Source organism: Bos indicus x Bos taurus, chromosome 22 (genome assembly GCF_003369695.1).
Source record: "Bos indicus x Bos taurus breed Angus x Brahman F1 hybrid chromosome 22, Bos_hybrid_MaternalHap_v2.0, whole genome shotgun sequence".
Taxonomy (NCBI): Eukaryota; Metazoa; Chordata; class Mammalia; order Artiodactyla; family Bovidae; genus Bos; species Bos indicus x Bos taurus.
Genome location: NC_040097.1, coordinates 2,605,990 through 2,624,259, shown reverse-complemented (window position 1 = coordinate 2,624,259; position 18,270 = coordinate 2,605,990). Strand labels below are relative to the sequence as shown.

At 58.7% G+C, this 18,270-nt stretch overlaps 1 protein-coding gene across 1 annotated transcript in view; it reads left to right on the top strand.

Moving 5' to 3' along the window:
• The first annotated feature begins 2,640 nt into the window (after positions 1–2,640).
• The window catches only part of WNT7A (Wnt family member 7A), a 65,910-nt gene continuing 50,280 nt past the window's right edge, over positions 2,641–18,270 (top strand). Inside the window, exons 1-2 of the mRNA XM_027523070.1 lie at positions 2,641–2,942; positions 7,579–7,805. Coding sequence (XP_027378871.1) covers positions 2,872–2,942; positions 7,579–7,805 — 298 coding nt within the window. The 5' untranslated portion in view covers positions 2,641–2,871. The remainder of the gene's footprint in view (positions 2,943–7,578; positions 7,806–18,270) is intronic.

Below are 18,270 nucleotides of genomic sequence, written 5' to 3'. Positions count from 1 at the left end.
CTCAGCCTTTCTTCCATCATACTCAGCTTCCCCTGTGGCTCAGATGGTAAGGAATCTGCCTGCAACGCAGGAGACCCGAGTTCAATCGCTGGGTTGGGGACCCTGGAGCAGGGCATGGCAACCCACTCCAGTATTCTTGCCTGGAGAATCCCATGGACAGAGGAGCCTGTTCAGGCTACAGTCCACCAGATGGCAAAGGGTTGGACTAACACTTTCACACTTTCAGCCTCTCTGCCTCCCAAGGCAGTATCCCATCCCTGCCTTGGCTTAACCAACTGCTGGCTGCGGAGACCTCAGTCACCCTCGGAAGCCCACACCCTCTCTCCCGGCACACACATTCACCTGTCCAATCAGTGACCTACAGGCACATCAAACTCGGTACCTCCAAAACCAAGTTCATGGGCCTCAGACCAGCTTCTCCTGCCCAGCTCCGTGTTGTCCTCATCAACCACCCTGCCTCCTAGGGCAGAAGCCTGTTTTGGGGCCTCTTCACCCCATCTCCCTGCCTTCAGACTGTCTGCATCCACTGGTCTCCTTGAGTCTTCACCAACCTGAGCCCTCTCTCCCAACAACCTCCCACCTCATGTCCTGCCTCCCTCTACTGGTCCCATAATAGCCACCATGTGCCTTCTGAAGCACAAACCAGAGCCTGTCACACCCCACTTGTCTTTCGGAGAAGGCCCATACTTATTCACTTTCCTTGTTGTGCAGTCGCTGAGCTGTTCTGACTCGTTCAAACCCCACTGAGGCACCCCAGGCTTCCCTGTCCCTCACCATCTCCCAGAGCTTGTACCCTGAATTTATCCCCAGGCCTCCTCTTGGGCCTCACCTCTGCAGCCCTCCCCACCCCATTCCCTCCAGCACTCCGTTCATATTAGCAAGAAGAGTAACACCGATCTCATCGTATCGTGAGAGGACTGAGTTAATCTGCTGATGTTCTTGATGACAGCACCCGGCATGCAGCACGTTCTACCTATGTGATGGTTAAACTGGCCCTCAAACTACTTGCCTCTGGACGGCAGACACTGAATGATTTATTTGATCCACCTGCCCCAACGTCCTGGTCGTGAACCAGTCCCTGGTTCTGAATGTTCCCTAACATCTGTGACCTGAGTGTGTCATTGGTCTAAGACTGATGGTGCGTGTAGAGAAGAAAGAGCACATTTGAGGGGCCTTCTGGAGGCCGGCTGCTCAGGGCTGAGAGAAACAGGCGGAGGATAGCTGCTCGCCTGCCATGGGGCTCCACGGGGTCCGCATGCCATCTCCCCGCTCCGGCCTCGCTGGCCTTCCGTCTCTCTGCAGCACAGCCCTCATCCCCTCCTGGGGCTCCTGCCCACCTGTGAGCCTCTGTCCTGCCTTCCTGCTCTGCTGGACCCTTTCATCCCTGCCCTTCAAGTCTCATGTCTAAAATCAACCCTCCAGCCCCAGTGCTGTCTCTCCCCATCACTCTGTCTTATCATCTGCACCTGCCCCTCTGACGTCTCCAATTATGCACTTGTTTACTTCGGGTCTGCCTCCCCCATCAGCTCGGAGAGAAGGATGTTGTACTTATTCCTTAAAATATCCACGGCGCCCATCCTGGGGCATGGCACAGACATTTGTGCAACGGGAATGGACGCTAGAATAGTGGTTTTCATTGACCTTGTGTGATTTAGCAAAGCCATTCAGAAGTGATAACCCTGGGGAGCTGGGAGCTGTTCACTAGAGTCACGCACGCCTTGTTTGCAATCTAGCTCGGCCACTCCTCCAGCTGGTGTCTTTGGGAAAACACCTTCGCTGCCCTGAGCCTCGATTTCTTTCGTTGCAATCTGAGTCCCAAAGCCCCTAGCTCACTGGACTGGGCTGTGTATCACGGGAAGGGGTCAGGACCTCTGGCCAGCTCGGACGCTGTCCCCGCGAGCGAGCCAGGCCTACCTGCACCGCCCGCCAGGTGTCGCCGCGAGCGCGCGCTGAGCCGCCGGCTGCGCCCGGAGCCCTCAGGCGGCTCGGCCGCCCCGCGTCTGGGCTGCGAGCGGGGAGTCCAGGCCTCCGCCCGACTCCGACTGCCCTCCAGGAGCGGGATTCCAGCGGAGGCTGTCTCACCTGGGCACCCACCTGCCGCCCCGCCTCGAATAGACGGGGGTGAGGAGGAATACGCTGAGCCAAGTCATTCTCCTCCGCCACTAGCCCTGCTAAAGGGGGCGCCCTCCCCCAAAGCTGGGGAGACGGGGGGTGAGCTCTCCACGACCCCTCCCTCCCCCCCACCCAGCTCCGAGCACTCAGAGGGACCGGGAGGCAGGCCCGGGCGCGAGCGAGGGTTCTCGGCTTAGCTCCGATTCCCCCCCAACCGGAGGGCTGTCCCTGCGCGTCCGTTCGCCCCGCAGTTGGCGAGTTGGAGCCGGAGTGGCGGCTCGTGAGGACTCCCACTGCCCCCCACCCGGCTGGGCGCCCCGGAGCCGAGAGGGGGCGCCGCGGGAGCGCGTGGGGCAAGCGCGAGCGCGCTCGGAGCAGGAGGCCCTGTCCCGCGGGCGCGGGGGCGCGGGGCGGGCGCTCCGGGGAGGCGGGCGGGGAGGGGGCGGGGGACGGTGGGAGGGGCGGGGGCGGGCGGCTGCAGCGCCCCCGCACGCCCCGCGCCTCGCACACTCGCCCCGGCCGCTTGCGCGCAGCCCGGCGTCGCCCCGCGCCGCGCTCGCTCCTCCCTCCTCCCCGGGGCTCGGTGGCTCCCGCGCTCCCGGCGAGGCTCAGGCGCCGAGCGCGCGGACGGGCGCACGACAGACGGCCTCGGGAAGCCTCGGCCCGCGCCTCCAGGGCGGGCTATGTGGATTGCCCCGCCAAGGCCGGCCCGCGGGATCAGCCCGGCCCGGCCCGCGGCCCCGGCGGCCAGCGGGGACTATGAACCGGAAAGCGCGGCGCTGCCTGGGCCACCTCTTTCTCAGCCTGGGCATGGTCTACCTCCGGATCGGGTAAGGGCCGCTCGCACCCCCTGCACGCGCGTCCCGGCAAAGTTGGCGTGTCTCGGGGAGGGGTTGAGCTGCCCGCGAGCCGCCGCCGGCCGCCAACTTCCTTGGCTCCGCAGATAGGCTGAGGGGGTGAGGTGCGGGAGCTGTGGGCGCACAGAGGGCCCCCGCAGGCGCGAGCCCTAGGGGCGCGCACAGCTCCAGAGACACGGCCGTCCTGGGAATGCCCGAGGGAGGAAGCCCCCCCACCCCAAGCTAAGGACAACCCAGCTTGGACGCTCCAGTGCGGAGGACTCTGAAGAGGGTCCCCCGCTGCAAAGGGTCAGCGCCTCCCAGGGACACTCGGACCGGGGCATGGGACCACCAGCCAGGACCACAGCAGCTCCCAGGGAGCTCAGCCCCCCAGAGCCCGAGAGAAAGTGTCCACAGAGGGGCGGGCACAGCCGCTCCTAGAGCAGGGCAGTCCCCGGGTGGCAGGCGGGGCGGGTCTGAGAGCAGGGAACAGGTACCCGCAGGGAGGGACGTTCGCTGGGCCAAAGCACAGAAGCCTGGGCACCACGCGTTTCTAGGGACCCTCAGACCCCCGGGCCGAGGGGACAGCGCCAGCCACCCGAGCAGACGCACACAAGGGTAGAGCTGGAGATGGCCCGAGACACCCAGGGACGCAAGCTCGCGAGCCAGCGCTGGCGAGAGGCGGGGCAGCCCGCCCCCTAAAGCTGGGCACCCGAGGCGGCCGGCGCGTCCGCCGAGCGGCCCTCCCCACCTCACCCTGGCGTTTCTAGTAGGTGGGCCGGGGGGGTGGGGGGGCCGCTCGGGCTGGAAGGTGGGAGGGGGCGGCCCGGGACGCGTCTTGGAGCTGCGTTTGCAGGGCCAGTCACCCTTTGTACTTCGGAGATAGTGCGCGTGAAGCGTGGGGGCAGGGGCTCCAGGGATGGATGGGGGGTTCCGACGCGCCGGGGCCACCTTGGCAGGTTTCACACGAGCGGCGCCCCCAGCTCCGCTTGGGGAGGGAGCGGACTGCAGGGTCTGCGGCGAGGTGTGTATGTGTGTGTGTGTGTGTGTGTGTGATGGACCCTTTGTGTTTTGTCACTCGCTTCCCCCGCCTCCCCGCCCCGCGGCTCCGGCGATCTCGCAAGTTGACCGGCCGCGGCGGCCAGCAGGTGCGCACGAAGCGGACCAGGCGGCTGCCAGCCGTGACCGCGGGCCGGGAGGCGGCTGCGGGGCTCGCGCGCTGCCTGCCTGCGGCTGTTTTAAGTGTTATTGATTCGCCCGCGTCTGGGTGGCTTTGCTTTTTTTTCTCCCCCCTGCTTTAATCTTCATCTTGGCCCGCGCCCCACCGCCCCGCGCGCATCCAGGAAGCCGGTGGGGCTGATTGGCGCTGGCCGCGTGCGGCTTTATCTCCTTTTTAATTAGAAACGGGGCGGAGGGACCCGGGAGCCGAGAGAGAGAGGGAAAACAACAGAAAATAACCTCCCCTGGCCGCCCCACCCGCCCGACCTCCCGCCGCCGGCGCCGAGACCTCACGGTCCCCGCAGGGATCCAGCCGCCCAGAGGGACGGAGGGAGGGAGCACTGGAGCCCCCGCCTTCCGTCCTGCGGCCGCCCTTTGGGGTGGGGAGAGAGGGCCAGGTCAGGCGGGGAGTGGCAGGGTGGTTTGCGGCCAGGCCCTGCTGCTCTCTGCACCTCGGCTTATCCATCTGTAAAATGGGCATGAAGGGTGAAGTTTCACAGCTCTCTCCCAAGAGGCCTTCTGGTTCCGATGGATGGCAAGGCACCTGTGTATTCTTATCTGGATAGTTCCGGTGACTCAGGCACCAGCCTTTTGGAACAATCAGACCCAATAACAGTAACTACTATAGCAGCTCATTTATTGAGTGCTCCCTGTGTGCCTGACACCTTGGGAGCACTTCCCACGTTTAATTTTTCAGCCGCCCTTTGAGAGGAGGCCTAGTTAATACCCTCATTTTAGCAATGGGGAGACCTAAGCGCAGAGAGGAGATGTAACTTGCCCAAGGTCACACAGCTTCTAGGTGAAGGAAGCTTTGGTGGCACCCTAGGCCTGAGCGCTTAGCTTTGAGACTATTTGTGCCTCTGAATTTTATTTTTCCCCCAAATGTATAATTTCACTCTCTGCCGGTGGAGGGGGTTTCCTGGTGGTCAGCTAGGTGTTCAGAGGCATCTCCCGTCTTGTGGCCAGAGCATCTCTGCTTGACTTATTCTTCTTATGCTGTCTCTTCCTCAAATAGTGCACACCCTTCTAGCTCCATGTTTTAGAGGCTGAGACGAATGACCGAGAGCACTTGTCAGTCTCCAGGTCTCACCCTCTGTGAGCCTCGGCTTTCAGCTGTGCAGAGGGGACACGTGAAATGGACGTGACGGTCCCTGCCCAGGAGGGCTGTTCAGAGAGGCCTCGTGGTCCAGTGTGTGTGGCGGCACAGCCATGCTGCCTGTGCGTATAGTAGGCACCCTGCAAAGCTCACGGATGCGTCCGAGTTGGGGGTGCCTCTGTGTGGCAGGCACGCAGCCTGAGTGACGTTTCTGAGGCTCGTGATTGGGATGGAAAGTTAGGAGGGATGGAGTGGGAAGACAGGTTCCCTTAGGCGGGATGGTCAGGGAGGGGACCCTCGAGGTCACATGGCTGATGGCAAGAGGCCAAGCACGTGAAGCTCGGGGGGCGAGAGCTTCCCGGGAGAGGGACCGGCGAGGATCAAGGACCCGAGGCAGGAGGAGGAGGGCTGGTGTGTGGCAGGTGTGGTGGGAAAGAGGGCAAGGGTGGTCTGTTACACACTTAGAGAGTAGCAGGGGCCCCTCCCCTTGGTGAATCCCAACCCCAGATCGACTTCCCACAGCCCAGGATGGGCAGGAAGGATGAGGCACTTGGTCGGTGGGGCCACTGACCTTGGCCGTGTCAACAGGAGCTCATTACTACAACCCGACTGAGGTCTTCTCGTTCAGAGGATGCTCGATGACTTTTCAAGGATTACACACAACGGGAGCTCCAGACACGTGGGCCATCTTTGTGTAAGGAGAGGGCTGGCTCCATGGTCAGCGCTGGCATCAGAGCCTCTCTGGGGTTACCTTGATGCTAGGAAGTGGCCCCACACTCAAGCCAGACACCTGCAACTCACACGGTCGCCTCTCTTTTCCTGTGTCCTTGCCCGAGCCCTCCACAACGCTGGGTCACTTCATCTGCAGCCACCCCGCACCACTTCCACCAAGGCCAAGCCATGGCCACCTCTGGCCTGCCCACGCTCCCTGCCTCGTCCTGTCCCGCAGTGCTCTCCCGCCCGGGGCTGGAGGTGGGGGGACCCTGCCAGTGACCGGCTTCCAGCCCTCCCGTGCCTCGGCACACATGGAGAAAATTCCTGCCGCCAGCCATCACCTCTCTCTGGGCTCTGCCCTTCCCTGAGCCCTGGTTCCCAGCTGGCTTTTGTAGCTTCTTTCTGTTCCTTGGCGATCCCAAGCTTGTCCCCCTCCCAGGACTTTGCATCTTCTGTTCCCGCCACACCCCCTCCCCCGCCCCCCTGGAATACTCTACCTCAGTCCTTCCCACGGCTGGTTCCCAACCCTTCAAAGCTCCACCGCACTGTCACCTCCTCCGGGAGGCCCTCCTTGACCACTCCAGCTGAAGCGGCCCCTCCCCTCCCCTCCCCTCCCCTCCCCTCCCCTCCCCTCCCCTCCCCTCCCCTCCCCTCTCCTCCCCTCCCCTCCCAAGCCCACCCCTACTTGCTATCACAGCATCTTCATTATTTTCTCAGTAGTGGGCATCGCTGAATGGCCTGTTGTGTTTATCTGGTGCATGCATTGTGGCCTTTGGTGACCCCTCGAGGGCAGGGCCTCACCTATCTGAGCCTGGTGCCCTGACAGGTGTCTGGTATGGACCCGTGCAGCGAGTGAGTGAGCAAGACAGGAACCTCACTGCCAAGGTCGTGAGCGTGCTCTAGGCCACTCATGTTTGGAGTGGGATCCACATACTCCATGCACCTGCAGGAAGGAAAGACTGCAACTTTTATTCACAATTGCTTTTTAATTTTGCTTTATTTTTTCTATTTTTTCACATTAAAAATTTTTTTCTGTTTTTTTCTTGTTTATTTTTCTGTCTTTTTTGTTTTCTCTTTAGAGTTGCTTTTTAAAGATGTGTTTATAATGAAATGCATACATCCATGATACATCTATAACACGTCTAAGTGTTTTTTCTTTAATATCTGTGCACCTGCTGCCCTATTAGAGGCAACTGCTTCGTGAAACTGAGGGGTTACCTTTGCAGTTTCATCCAAGATGAAACAGAGATGATCCCTAAACAGTTATCAGTTCCATTTTGCATGATTCTAAACTTCGTCTCAATTGAATCCTCCCAAAGATGCAAAGGCAGCTGGCTGAGTTCGTGTGGCAGTATGTTTGTTGCCGGCGTCATCTTTCTTTGTGTCTAAAAAGGGAATTACGCCTAATATTGAATATACACAAGTGCTGGGAATGACAAACGTGTGAACGTGGGCTGGGCGTGCAGTGTCAGAAGCTGAGAGGCCTGTGATGGGAGCGGTCGGGGGAGGCAGAGCTGGACACCCAGGCAAGGTCTGCAGGCTGTGCCCCGCCCGTCCACCTTGCTGGCCTAATGCTCCGTCTCTCTGTGTCCCCTGCTCCAGTGGCTTCTCCTCGGTGGTAGCTCTGGGCGCAAGCATCATCTGTAACAAGATCCCAGGCCTGGCTCCCAGACAGCGGGCGATCTGCCAGAGCCGGCCCGACGCCATCATCGTCATAGGAGAAGGCTCGCAAATGGGCCTGGACGAGTGTCAGTTTCAATTCCGCAACGGCCGCTGGAACTGCTCGGCACTGGGGGAGCGCACTGTCTTCGGCAAGGAGCTCAAAGTGGGTATGTGCTACCTGGGCGCCCCGAGTGGGGTCTGACAGGCCATGGGGAGACCAGGAGGCCTCGGGACTGCTCCAGGATCTCCTTCCCCTGCCCCAGGGTGGAACAGCCCAGCTGTGGGATCCCGCAGGTGCAGAATTCAGGTCCGGTGAGGGGGTCAGCTCTCTGGTTTGCATCCACGCCACCATCTGTTCACGGCGGAGCTGCAGACCAGGGGCCCAGAGGCGAACTGGCTGACACAGCACTGGTGCTAGTCTGCAAGCTGATGCTCAAATTTTCAAGTTATCCGTTTCACCAAAAACATGAACTTCCGGCTGCTTTTGCAAAACTCGGAAGAGCTACTGATAGCTTATACCTGTGTCCGCTGAGCTAATGATGGGCTGCAGCTGAGAACACCGCACCCTGTCAATGGAGCCTGGGCAGCCCAGTCACGCCACAGGGCCCGCCCCTACATGTCCACCCACTGCCCTGATACGGGCCACCTGGCCTCTGTGGGCATTCGGGTCTCCAGCCCCTGTCTTATGGGAATGGTGCCTTGTGCGGTAAAACACGCACAGCCACACACACGGTGCCAGGCCGCGCATCCGGTCTCCAAGGCGATCATGAGGGAAGCCTGGTGGAAAGGGCATCGGAGGGGTGTTGGTGGCCGGGAGGCCCGCGCTGGGTGGGGAAGGCCGCGTTGTGTGTTTTCTCGCTTGTGTGCGTCTGGACCTGGTGGGGCCGGGAACCCTGCAAGCCCACTGCTGAGCTGAGAAGTGGGGCGCTTCTTTGGAAGTGAGGTCAGCTTGGGGTCCCTGAGCCGCTGTGGTTCACCCCAGCCCTCTTGACTGCTCCAGGGGCATCCCTGGGTTCTCCATCTCCCGCGGCCCTGACAGCAGCAAATTGAGTTCGTGTCGGAAAGATCCAACTGGATCTGCCCACTGCCCCGTGTCCTCACCCCAGCCTTCGGGAGCACCTCGGGGCTCCCCGGGCACCCCAAGCCCCCTACCTGTCCCTGGCCGCCCTGAAGACCTCATGTCCCTTGTAAATGGAAACTGGAATCTGTCGTCTCCCGATTAGCCTCCTTGGGAGGCTCTCCCAGCCTTGGGATGAAATCCCACCTGCTTATCCATCTACCGCACCCCCGGTCCTCCTCTGTTCTCACCTTCTCATCCTCCCGCCCACCCAGCCTCACCTTGTTCCCCGAGCACACGACACCGAGGTACCGTGCATCCCTTGCACCTCGTCTCCTCTCCCGCCGTCTTCTGAGCCCTCGCTCGTGGTCCCTCGTGCTTTTCTCACCTTTTCCTGCCCACGCCCCTACCCCCTGTTTCTGGGACCCACGCCCGGGCTCTGGCATTTTAGCTGGATCTTTGTTAACAAGTGAGGTGTTACGTATGGGGAAACTGAAGCTCAGGGGGACTTGCCCAAGGTCCGCAACAGCGAGTGGCACGGCCTCCTGGGGCTGGGCTGACCCCAGTCTCACTGGCAGTCTTGGAATAGCTGCCTGTTGGTGGCGTGGTGATAGTGCCAGGCATGGTGGCATCCATGTAATAGTGGGCCTCCAGCATAGGGAGTCCCGGGATGAAGCTCCTCAGCTGCCCAGAGCTGCAAAATTGAGGGGTCTGCTGCAGGCTGAGGCGGGGGGCGGGGCGGATACCACCAGTCTGCACTTCTCATTTATACTACCAGTATATTCCCAGCAGGAGCAGAGGCCTGGGGCAAGGAGCATTCTTGCAGAGGAGGCTCCAGTAGGAGAGGTGGCCTCGGGGGTTTTAAGCAAACAGAGGCTCCAGGAATACCCCTGGGATTGCAGTTTTAGAGTGACAGGCCTGCGAGGGACCTGGGACTCAATCTGATCGAATCTGGGGCCTGACTCGGGAGCGTCCATCCATCCCAAACCATCACAGGGACCGTGGACAACAGGGCTGATGTTGTACGGGCCTGGGAGCCGCACTCCGACCATTTTCCCGGGAGGGGGGCAGCTCGGGCGGCCATACAAGCCAAGGGCCGCAGGCTGGGCAGCTCCCACGCACATCCTGGGGATGGGGTCTGTGATCAGGGCCCAGGCAGGGTCAGCTTCTTCTGAGGCCCGCCCCGTGCTTGGTGTGTAGATGGTCTCCATCTTCCTGTGTGCTCACTTGGTCTGCAGGTGCCCTGATGTCTCTGCCCTAATCTCTTCTAAGGACACCAGTCAGGTTGGAAGATGGCTTAGCCTAGTGGCCTCATTGTAACTTAACCCCCTCTTTACAGGCTGTGCCTCCAAATACAGACACATTCTGAGGCCCTGGGGGTTAGGGCTGAATGTATGAAGTTTGAGGGACACAGCTGAGCCCTTAACAAGCAACCAGACAGCAGGATGGTCTGCACTTTAGGGAAAAGCATATGAGGAGAGCTGGGTGCTCAGAGGTGAGACGCCCAGGTGGAAAGAGCAGACTGGACAGTGGAGATGGCTTTGCTCTGGGTCCTGAAGGGTGGGAGGAATTTCACTGGCCAGTGAATTGGATCCCAGGCGGAGGGGACCGCAGGGAAAAAACATGGGCGTGTGATTGCTAAGGGGAGGGGCAGCGGGGGTCTGCGGCCTCAGGGATCAGGAGCCTCAGGTGAGACCATAGGCCAGCTATCAAGGGCCTTACACACCAGGCATTCTGTGACCCCTCATCAGGCTTATCAACAGTGTGGCCCCGGGGGACCCAGGAAAGCATTCAGCCCCCACTCCAGGCTTTTCCTCTGCTGAAATAGAACGATGAACTCCCCCTAGAATCCACCAAGATGACAAGGAGAACCCTTGTGAGCATTTCTCAGGCAACTTCTGTCTCCGCCTCCCAAGCCACACTTTGTCTCTCCTGAATCTTGATGTCTGATTTATCCTACTGATAGATCCCCCTGAAGCACATTGTTTTGAGTTGTGTTTAATTTTACAGAGGAAAGGCATCACGTAACATGCGGTCTTTTGGAATTTACTTTTTTTCCCATCGCCGCTAACAGAGCTGGTATGTGTCGTTTCTTGTAGCTCTTTTTTTAAAAACATATTTTTTATTTGGCTGTGTCGGGTCTCAGGTGCAGCATTGGGACCTTTCGTTGCCATACGTGACCTTCTACTTGTGGTGCTCGGGCTGCAGAGTGCTAGGGCTCAGTAGCTGTGGTGCGCAGGCTTAGCTGCTCCGTGGCATGTGGGATCTTAGTTCCCGCCACCAGGGTTCGAACCTGAGTCCCCTGCATTGCAAGGCGGATTCTTAACTGCTGGGCCACCGGGGAAGTCCCCCTTGTGGCCGTGGTTGAATCATATCAGCCATGGTGAGTAGATCCCATCTGTGTGCCCACACACTGGCTGAGGGCCATCTGGGTTGTTACTAACAGGGCCCCTGCAGGCCTCCCTGTGCGCATGTCCCTGGGCCCCCGTCTGTGTCTCTGGCGTCTGTAGTGAGCCGCAGAATTGCTGGTGGTGGCGGGTGAGGACAGAGCTGCTTGCCCCAGTGACTGCACACTTTCTGCTGCCCCAGCCCGCATTGCTGACCTGCACCCGCTCCAGCACTAGGGATCACCCAGAGGTCTTCCTCGCTGCCTGCGGGGCAATGTGAAATGCTTTCTCACCCTGATTTGCATGTCCTTGAAGTCAAGGGGTTGCAATCTCTTCCCGAATTTGCTGGCCGAGCAGATTTAGTCTTGGGTGAGTTGCCCATTCATTCTTGTTGCCCATTTTCCATCAGGTTGTACGCAGTCGCGTCGTGCCATGGGTAGAGGGTGAGAGCTGCATCCCAGTCCCTGGGCAGGGCCCCAAGGAGGGTGGGTCACATGGGGCTTCACCCCCATCTTTCATCTTCTTATTGAGCCTTGATTGGGGGTGGGGGGCCCTTCCTCACCCATCACCGCATTGGTCTCTCGCACCTGCATCTCAGCTCAGCACCAGGTGGAGGCTGACCATGTCACACGGAGGTTTTGTGTTGAGATTGAGATGGGTGCCGAGTTTCCTGTGGCTGCAGAAGTTCTTGTTCGTGTGGTCCTAACAGACATATGACTCCCGAGGCCGCCATGTATCCAACAGGCTGGTGGTAGCAGTGGGCCGTGGGCCATCCAAGTGAGCGCCCGTGTCCACCTCCCGTGGCCCACCTTGCCAGGAGGCAGGCAGCAGCACCCCCAGGACGTAAGGCCCTGGCACCCAGAGGATGTGGGCCATCGGGGGCATCCCTTCACCCTTCCAGGAGGCCCTCGTGCCTCTCTGCTATGAAGACAAACTCAAGGAACTGGAGGTGCTCTGGACTTTATTCCTGGTTTTTCCAGGACAAGTAGAAGTGGAATAGAAAGGGGAGAGGCTGTCGTTCCCGTTTCTAACCTGAGCTCCTCATTTTGATTCTACGAAGCACATCGCCCAGTCTGTCCACTTCTCCCCAGCTCCATCATCACCTCCTGGTTGGAATCTCCATCTTCAGAGAGCTGTCGCCCAACTCCATCAGTCCCTAATACACTGCCCCCCAACCCCGCCAACCACACGGCCCCCAGCAAAGCCTGTCCTCTTGGTTGCTTGGACCATGGCGTTTCCCTTTGTAAAACCCTCCCTGTTGCTCTGAGAACAAGATGCTAACCGTCCCCCGGTCCTTTGCTGACCTCCGTAACCTGCATCCCGACCCCATCTCCCCCCCCCACCCTCACGCGTGACAAGTCCTTCCCACCTCGGAGCCTTTGCCCCGGCTGGTCCCCAACCTGGACGCCCTCTGCTCCTTCCACCCTCGGCTCGCATGCCCGCCACTCACCAGGGCCTGCTGCGCAGCGTAGACTGCCCGTCCCTCGTTGCCCCTCCCCTTCCGTGGTTTTCTTCACGTCACTTGCTGCTCCAGGGCACGTTCTCTATTTGCTTGCTTGTGCAGCCCCAAGGGACGGTGCAGACCCCCCCACCCCAGTTCCTTCTGGAACAGGGGTCAGAGCAGAAGGGCCGCAGGGCCAAGCTGCTGAGTGATGGTGGGGACCTTGCATAGCCCAGCGTCGTGCAGGCCTCCCCCTGGATGCCACCTCCTCCAGGAGGCCTTCTTTGACCACCTGGCCGTGACAGCCGCCCCACAGGTCACTCCGTCCTGTTGTCTTTACAGCACTTACCGCTTTCAGAAGTGACTGCGTGCTTTGGGAAGGCTGTGTGTGTCTGACATCAGTCCGCGGCCGTGGGGAAGTCCATGGAGCATGGGCCTGTCAACCGTCTTCTCTGTGTGACCCCAGGGCCCGGCGCACAGTAGGTGCTCAGGAAACACATGGAGACAAGCTTGCTTCCCGGGCAGGCCCGCCCCACTCTGCCCTCCGCGCCCAGCCGCTCTGAACCCTCCAGGGTCTTGGTTGTCTTCCGGCCCAGGTCTGGGCGCACCGCACACGGGGGACGTGCTCCGTCCTCTTTGAGCGAATGCTTTCTGTTTCTGACCCGAAATGCAACCCTGATGGTTCAGTCCTGCCTGCGGTCATTCTGACCTGTCTTAGCCCAGCTTTCTGTTAGCTCTCTTCCCACGTTTGCATTGCTTCAGGTAGAATGAGTGTTGTCTAGGTCACTGCCTCGGGGAAACCGCTCCCGCACCAAGGCGCGACTCAAGAGGTCCTGTTACTCTGTCTGTTCTGGGGAACACAGGTCTCTAGCCCTCCCCACCCCCACCTGCCGCTCTGGGGTGAAAAGGAGGGCTCCCTGGATGATCAGTTTGGGACCTCAGCATGCTGTACTCCCTGCATTAGAGGCTCTGAGAAGTCCTGCAGACAAGAGAGCACCTTGAATAGGCTTCCCTGGGGGTCCCGTCTCCCCAGACCTCGGGCTCATTGACAGTCTGCTGGAACTGCTCTTCCAAGGCACCCACCCCAGGAAACGGTGCTCTGGGGACCCTCACAGATGGGCCATGCCCGTCCCACGGCTTTCGGACTACCCATGGGGACCCTCGTAGATGGGCCATGCCCGTCCCACGGCTTTCGGACTGCCCAGGAATCCACTGAAAGTGTGTCACCCGCCCCCAAGTCCAGCGTCCTTCCCCGAGGGCACAGCAGGGCCACGTCCCAGTATCTGATGTGGATGTGGACTGTGAGGTCCAGCCAGCGTCACTCTCCAAAGCCTTAAATCAGCCACAACATTCGGAATCCCTGCTTCTCTATACACGTACAGGAAACCATTCCTGTGCGCCTGTAACATACGTACAGCAGATAGAGTGAAGATGCACTGTGTGCAAAGGATTCACGCAGTATTTTTTTCATATTTTTTTAAGATTCCACATAAAGTGAGATCATATAGTATTTGTCTTTCTCACAGTCCATCCAGAATGTTGCAGATGGCAGGAGTTCTTTCTTTTTTTGTGTGTGAGTAATATTCTGTTGTATGTATACACGTGTGTGTGTGTGTGTGTGTGTATTTATATATGTATATATATGGGCTTCCCTGGTGGCTCAGATAGTAAAGAATCTGCCTGCAGTGCAGGACACTCGGGTTTGATCCCTGGGTTTGAAGATCCCATAGAGAAGAGAATGGCAACCCACTCCAGTATTCTTTCCTGAATTCCATGGACAGAGGAGCCTGGTGGGCTAGGTCCATAGGGTCGAAAAAGAGTCGGACACGACTAAGTGACAAACACCTTCACTTCTTTTCGTGTACACGCACATGCCTCTATGTACGTATGTATCACTTCCCTATCCATTCGTCTGTCAATAGATCCTCAGGATACTTGCGTGTCTTGGCTAGTGTAAATAATGCTGTGATGAGCTTGAGGGTGCAAATATTTTTGAGTTACCACTTTCATTTTCTTTGGCTGCATACCCAGAAGTAGAATTGCTATATGCTAGTCCTATTTTTAATCTTTTAAAAACACGTTCGTCTGTGTATCTGGCTGTGCCGGGCCTCACTTGCGGCACGATGCAGGGTCTCTAGCTGTGGCGTGTGAACACTTGGTTGCACCCCTTGGATCTGGTTCCCCGACCAGGGATGGAACCCAGGCCCTCTGTCTTGGGAGCACTGGGTCTTAGCTGCTGGACCACCAGGAAGTCCCTGTTTTTAGTTTCCCAAGGACTCTCCACACTCTTACACCAGGTTACAGCCCCATCCGTGCAGTATGTAACCTTTACTTCTGCTTTAGGTGCCTTTGGTTGAATTCATGGGACTTAAGTGCCCGTGGGACTCCCCCGCCCCATGTGTCCACCCCTCATTCATTCATTGGCCCCACAGATATTTACTGGAGTCTTCCGTGTGATAAGCAGCTGATGAATCAGCCACCGGGCCTGCCCTTGGGGTGCCCACCATCTGCTGGGGACAGACAGCGAAGTCGGGGCTGAAATGTGCCCTGGGAGTCTGCTAGAAGAGGGCTGGGCGCCAGGCGGATGGCACCCGGCTGGAGCATGGAAGGCTGCCCGCAGGGTCACCTAGAGTGGGCCGCCGCCACCCAGGAGAGGAAGGGCGTGGTAGGGAGGGGCAGTCACAGGCGGCCTGCAGGTGTGGCCCCAGCAGAGTGACCTGGGCACTGGCGGGATGCTGGGGGCCGGTGGGGGCAGAAAGGGGCTGGAGACAGGGGTGGGGAGGGATCCTTCCCACAGGGTCTGCCAGGGGACGGGAGTGGGGAGAGCTCTCTGAAGACCCTCTCTCCCTTGTGTCTGGGGAAGAGGCAGGATATGGGAACGATCAGATTCTTAGCACATATAGAAATCTGCTAGGAGTCCAGCATTATCGTCAACAGAGAAACGGTGATTTCCTGACATGCGCTCCTGGGGACGGCTGCATTCTTTTTCAAATACTCACGACCTCCTGTTTGGTACGCCCCTGCGGAATTTTTCCAGGGAAGGGCACCGGTGACCTAGGACTCAGGCGCTGGGGGCCACCCTCCTCTGCCTACAAGCAAGGCTACATGGATGCGTTTCTGGGCTTCTGCTCCCACCCCATTTCACTGCTTCTCCTCTCAAGTGGTCTAGAGCAGCTCGCCCCTCTCCCCGCGGTGGCCGGTTTGGGAATCCGCATGCCTTGCACAATGGCTCCGTCTTTCCCCCATCTCGGGCTGGGCGGGTGGATGGAGCCCATGTCTGGTGAGCGGATGACAGCTTGGAGGGGTGATCTGAAGACCTTCCCAGAGAGACACACAGAAGCAAGGGGCGGGCCAGCTCCACTTTCTCTCTGCCATTTCTTAACAATACGCCATCTTGCCAGAGCAAAAGACCTATTCTTTCCCTATTCTTGTTTAGAACGCAGCTAACAAAGGACTTTTTGTCTTGTGTGCATTTTTTTTTTTTTGCAAGCCTCAGTTCATCCTGGGTTTTAGCTCTCCTGACACTATTCTTTGAGATGACTCTTTTGTTAAAACGTTCTCTTGCCAGCTTTCCTCTGGTCGACACACACACTCTCACACTCTCGCACGCCTTCACACGCACGTTGATTCATTCAACTGCCGAGGCGTCGCAGATCAGTAGCCTGGGTCCTCTGTGTTGAACTGGTCTTTGAATTCAACACAGAATAAGGATGGTGAAGGTGCTGAGCCACAAGCCACAGAGAGGATGTCAGGAAGGCCCCTCAGAGGGGACCCCGAGCTGCGCCTTGAGGGAGACGGTGACCACAAACCCTCCTAGGAAGAGCCGCTGCTTACCCACCCCTTCCAGGCCTGCTCTTGATTTGGTGGCTGGTGCCTTGGCTTGTTTCATCTTCCTAACATCCTTAGGAGGCAGGTGCTTTATTATTCCCATTTCACAGAGGAGGAAACTGAGGCCTTGAGAGGTCAGACAACTCACCCCAGGCCCCACCCCCGGGAAGTGGAGCTGGGATGTCAACCCAGCTGGATCGGCACTCCCCTGCTCCGGGCCCTGCTCTGAGACCACTGGGTAACATGGCCTGTCACCAGGTCAGTGGGAGAGGAAGGGTATTTGCAGACTGAAGGCAGAAAGGCTTGGAGGAAGGAAGGAATGCCTTGAGCCTTTCTTCTTTTTTTGTAAATGTATTTGTAATTAAACCACAGGAAGATACAGTACGCATGTGTGTGTTAACTGCTCTGTCATATCCGACTCTGTGCGACCCCATGGACTGTAGCCCGCCAGGCTCTCCTGTCCATGGGATTCTCCAGGCAAGAATACTGGAGTGGGTTACCAATTCCTTCTGCAGGGGATCTTCCCAACCCGGGAATTCCTGCATTGCAGACAGATTCTTTACCATCTGAGTGAGTGTCAGTCAATTGTATGGCTATTTTGAATTAGATTCTGATACACCTATGGGCCAATGTACTGCACTGTACGAGTATTTTAAAAGAACCTCAGGTGTTTGAACAATCTTCTGCAGGTTTGTTGTTGACCCTTGACGAGCAGCAGCAGTGCACTCCAGCCTTGCTCACCGGGTGGAGATGCTTGGTTGCAGTGGAGGCAGGAGAGAAGGGCGGACGCTGGGGACTGGAGATCAGCTCTGTGGGCCTGTCCCATCAGCCAGGCTCAGCCAAGACGCGAGCCCCTGAAGCCCCCACTCTTCCGTTCATCCAGGGGTACCCCAGTTCCTCGGCTTGGAGACAGCCAGGTGTGGCATTCTGAGCCCAGAGAGGGCTGTGAGTGCCACGCCATGGGGCTGGCAGAGGCCACCTTTTTCCATCTGTATGTTTTCCAAATCATCATATATTTCGGCCGGTGTCACTGCAGATTGCTCACTCTCTGACCCATCAGCTTTAAATAGCAAAAGAGAAAAAAAAATACAGTGCACTTTGTGGTTTCCAGTAAGATACCGTAAATACACCCAGATAATATTCCGGTGCAAACCATTTGCAGCGGCTGCGCAGGGCGGTGGAATGGAATCTTTCGGGCAGGCTCGGACACCAGTTCATTTCCTCTGTCCCCGCCGGGATCATTACGGAGCTGGAATGCGGGGAGGGCGTCAGCCGGGCTCCCCGGGTTCATCTCCCTGATAACTCCAGTCTTTACGAAGAACCTCCCAGGGAACTGGGCTTCTCTGAACACAGAGGTTTCGTTTCATCTTCAGGGCAGCTGGGTCATGTCCTCTGGGCGGTTCCCACTTCCTAGGCAGGGAAGCTGAGGCTGGGGAGCCGGAGTCCTTGCTGAGGGTCACCCCGCTGAGTAGGGAGCAGGTAGGAGGGACGAAGAGGCTCCATCATAGACAAGTTCGGAGCTGAGGCCACCCGGGCTTCTGGCTGGAAAATTACCTGCAGGTGCAGGTGGCCTAGTGGAGGATCCAGAGGCAGCGGTGAGGGCAGGACTCCTGCTGGTAGCCAGGAGACCCTGCTCCTAACCCTCAGGTCTCGCTGACTCACTGGTGACCCTGGGCAAGTCTCCCGGCCTCTGTGAAGCTCTGGGTCCAGGAGGAACCTTGGGCTTTATGTCTGTGGTGCTGGGTACTTTTCTCTGGTTCTGAAGACAGAGGGCCCTCTGCCCAGGCCAGGCGGTGGGGCTGGCAGGATCTCCTCCCATGCTTGCTCCCACCGCTGCCCATGCCAGGGCAGGGCTGCCTGACCCTGGTGGCCGGGAGCCCTCTCTCCCTGTGCAGAAGCCCCACCCCAGAGCTCCCTGC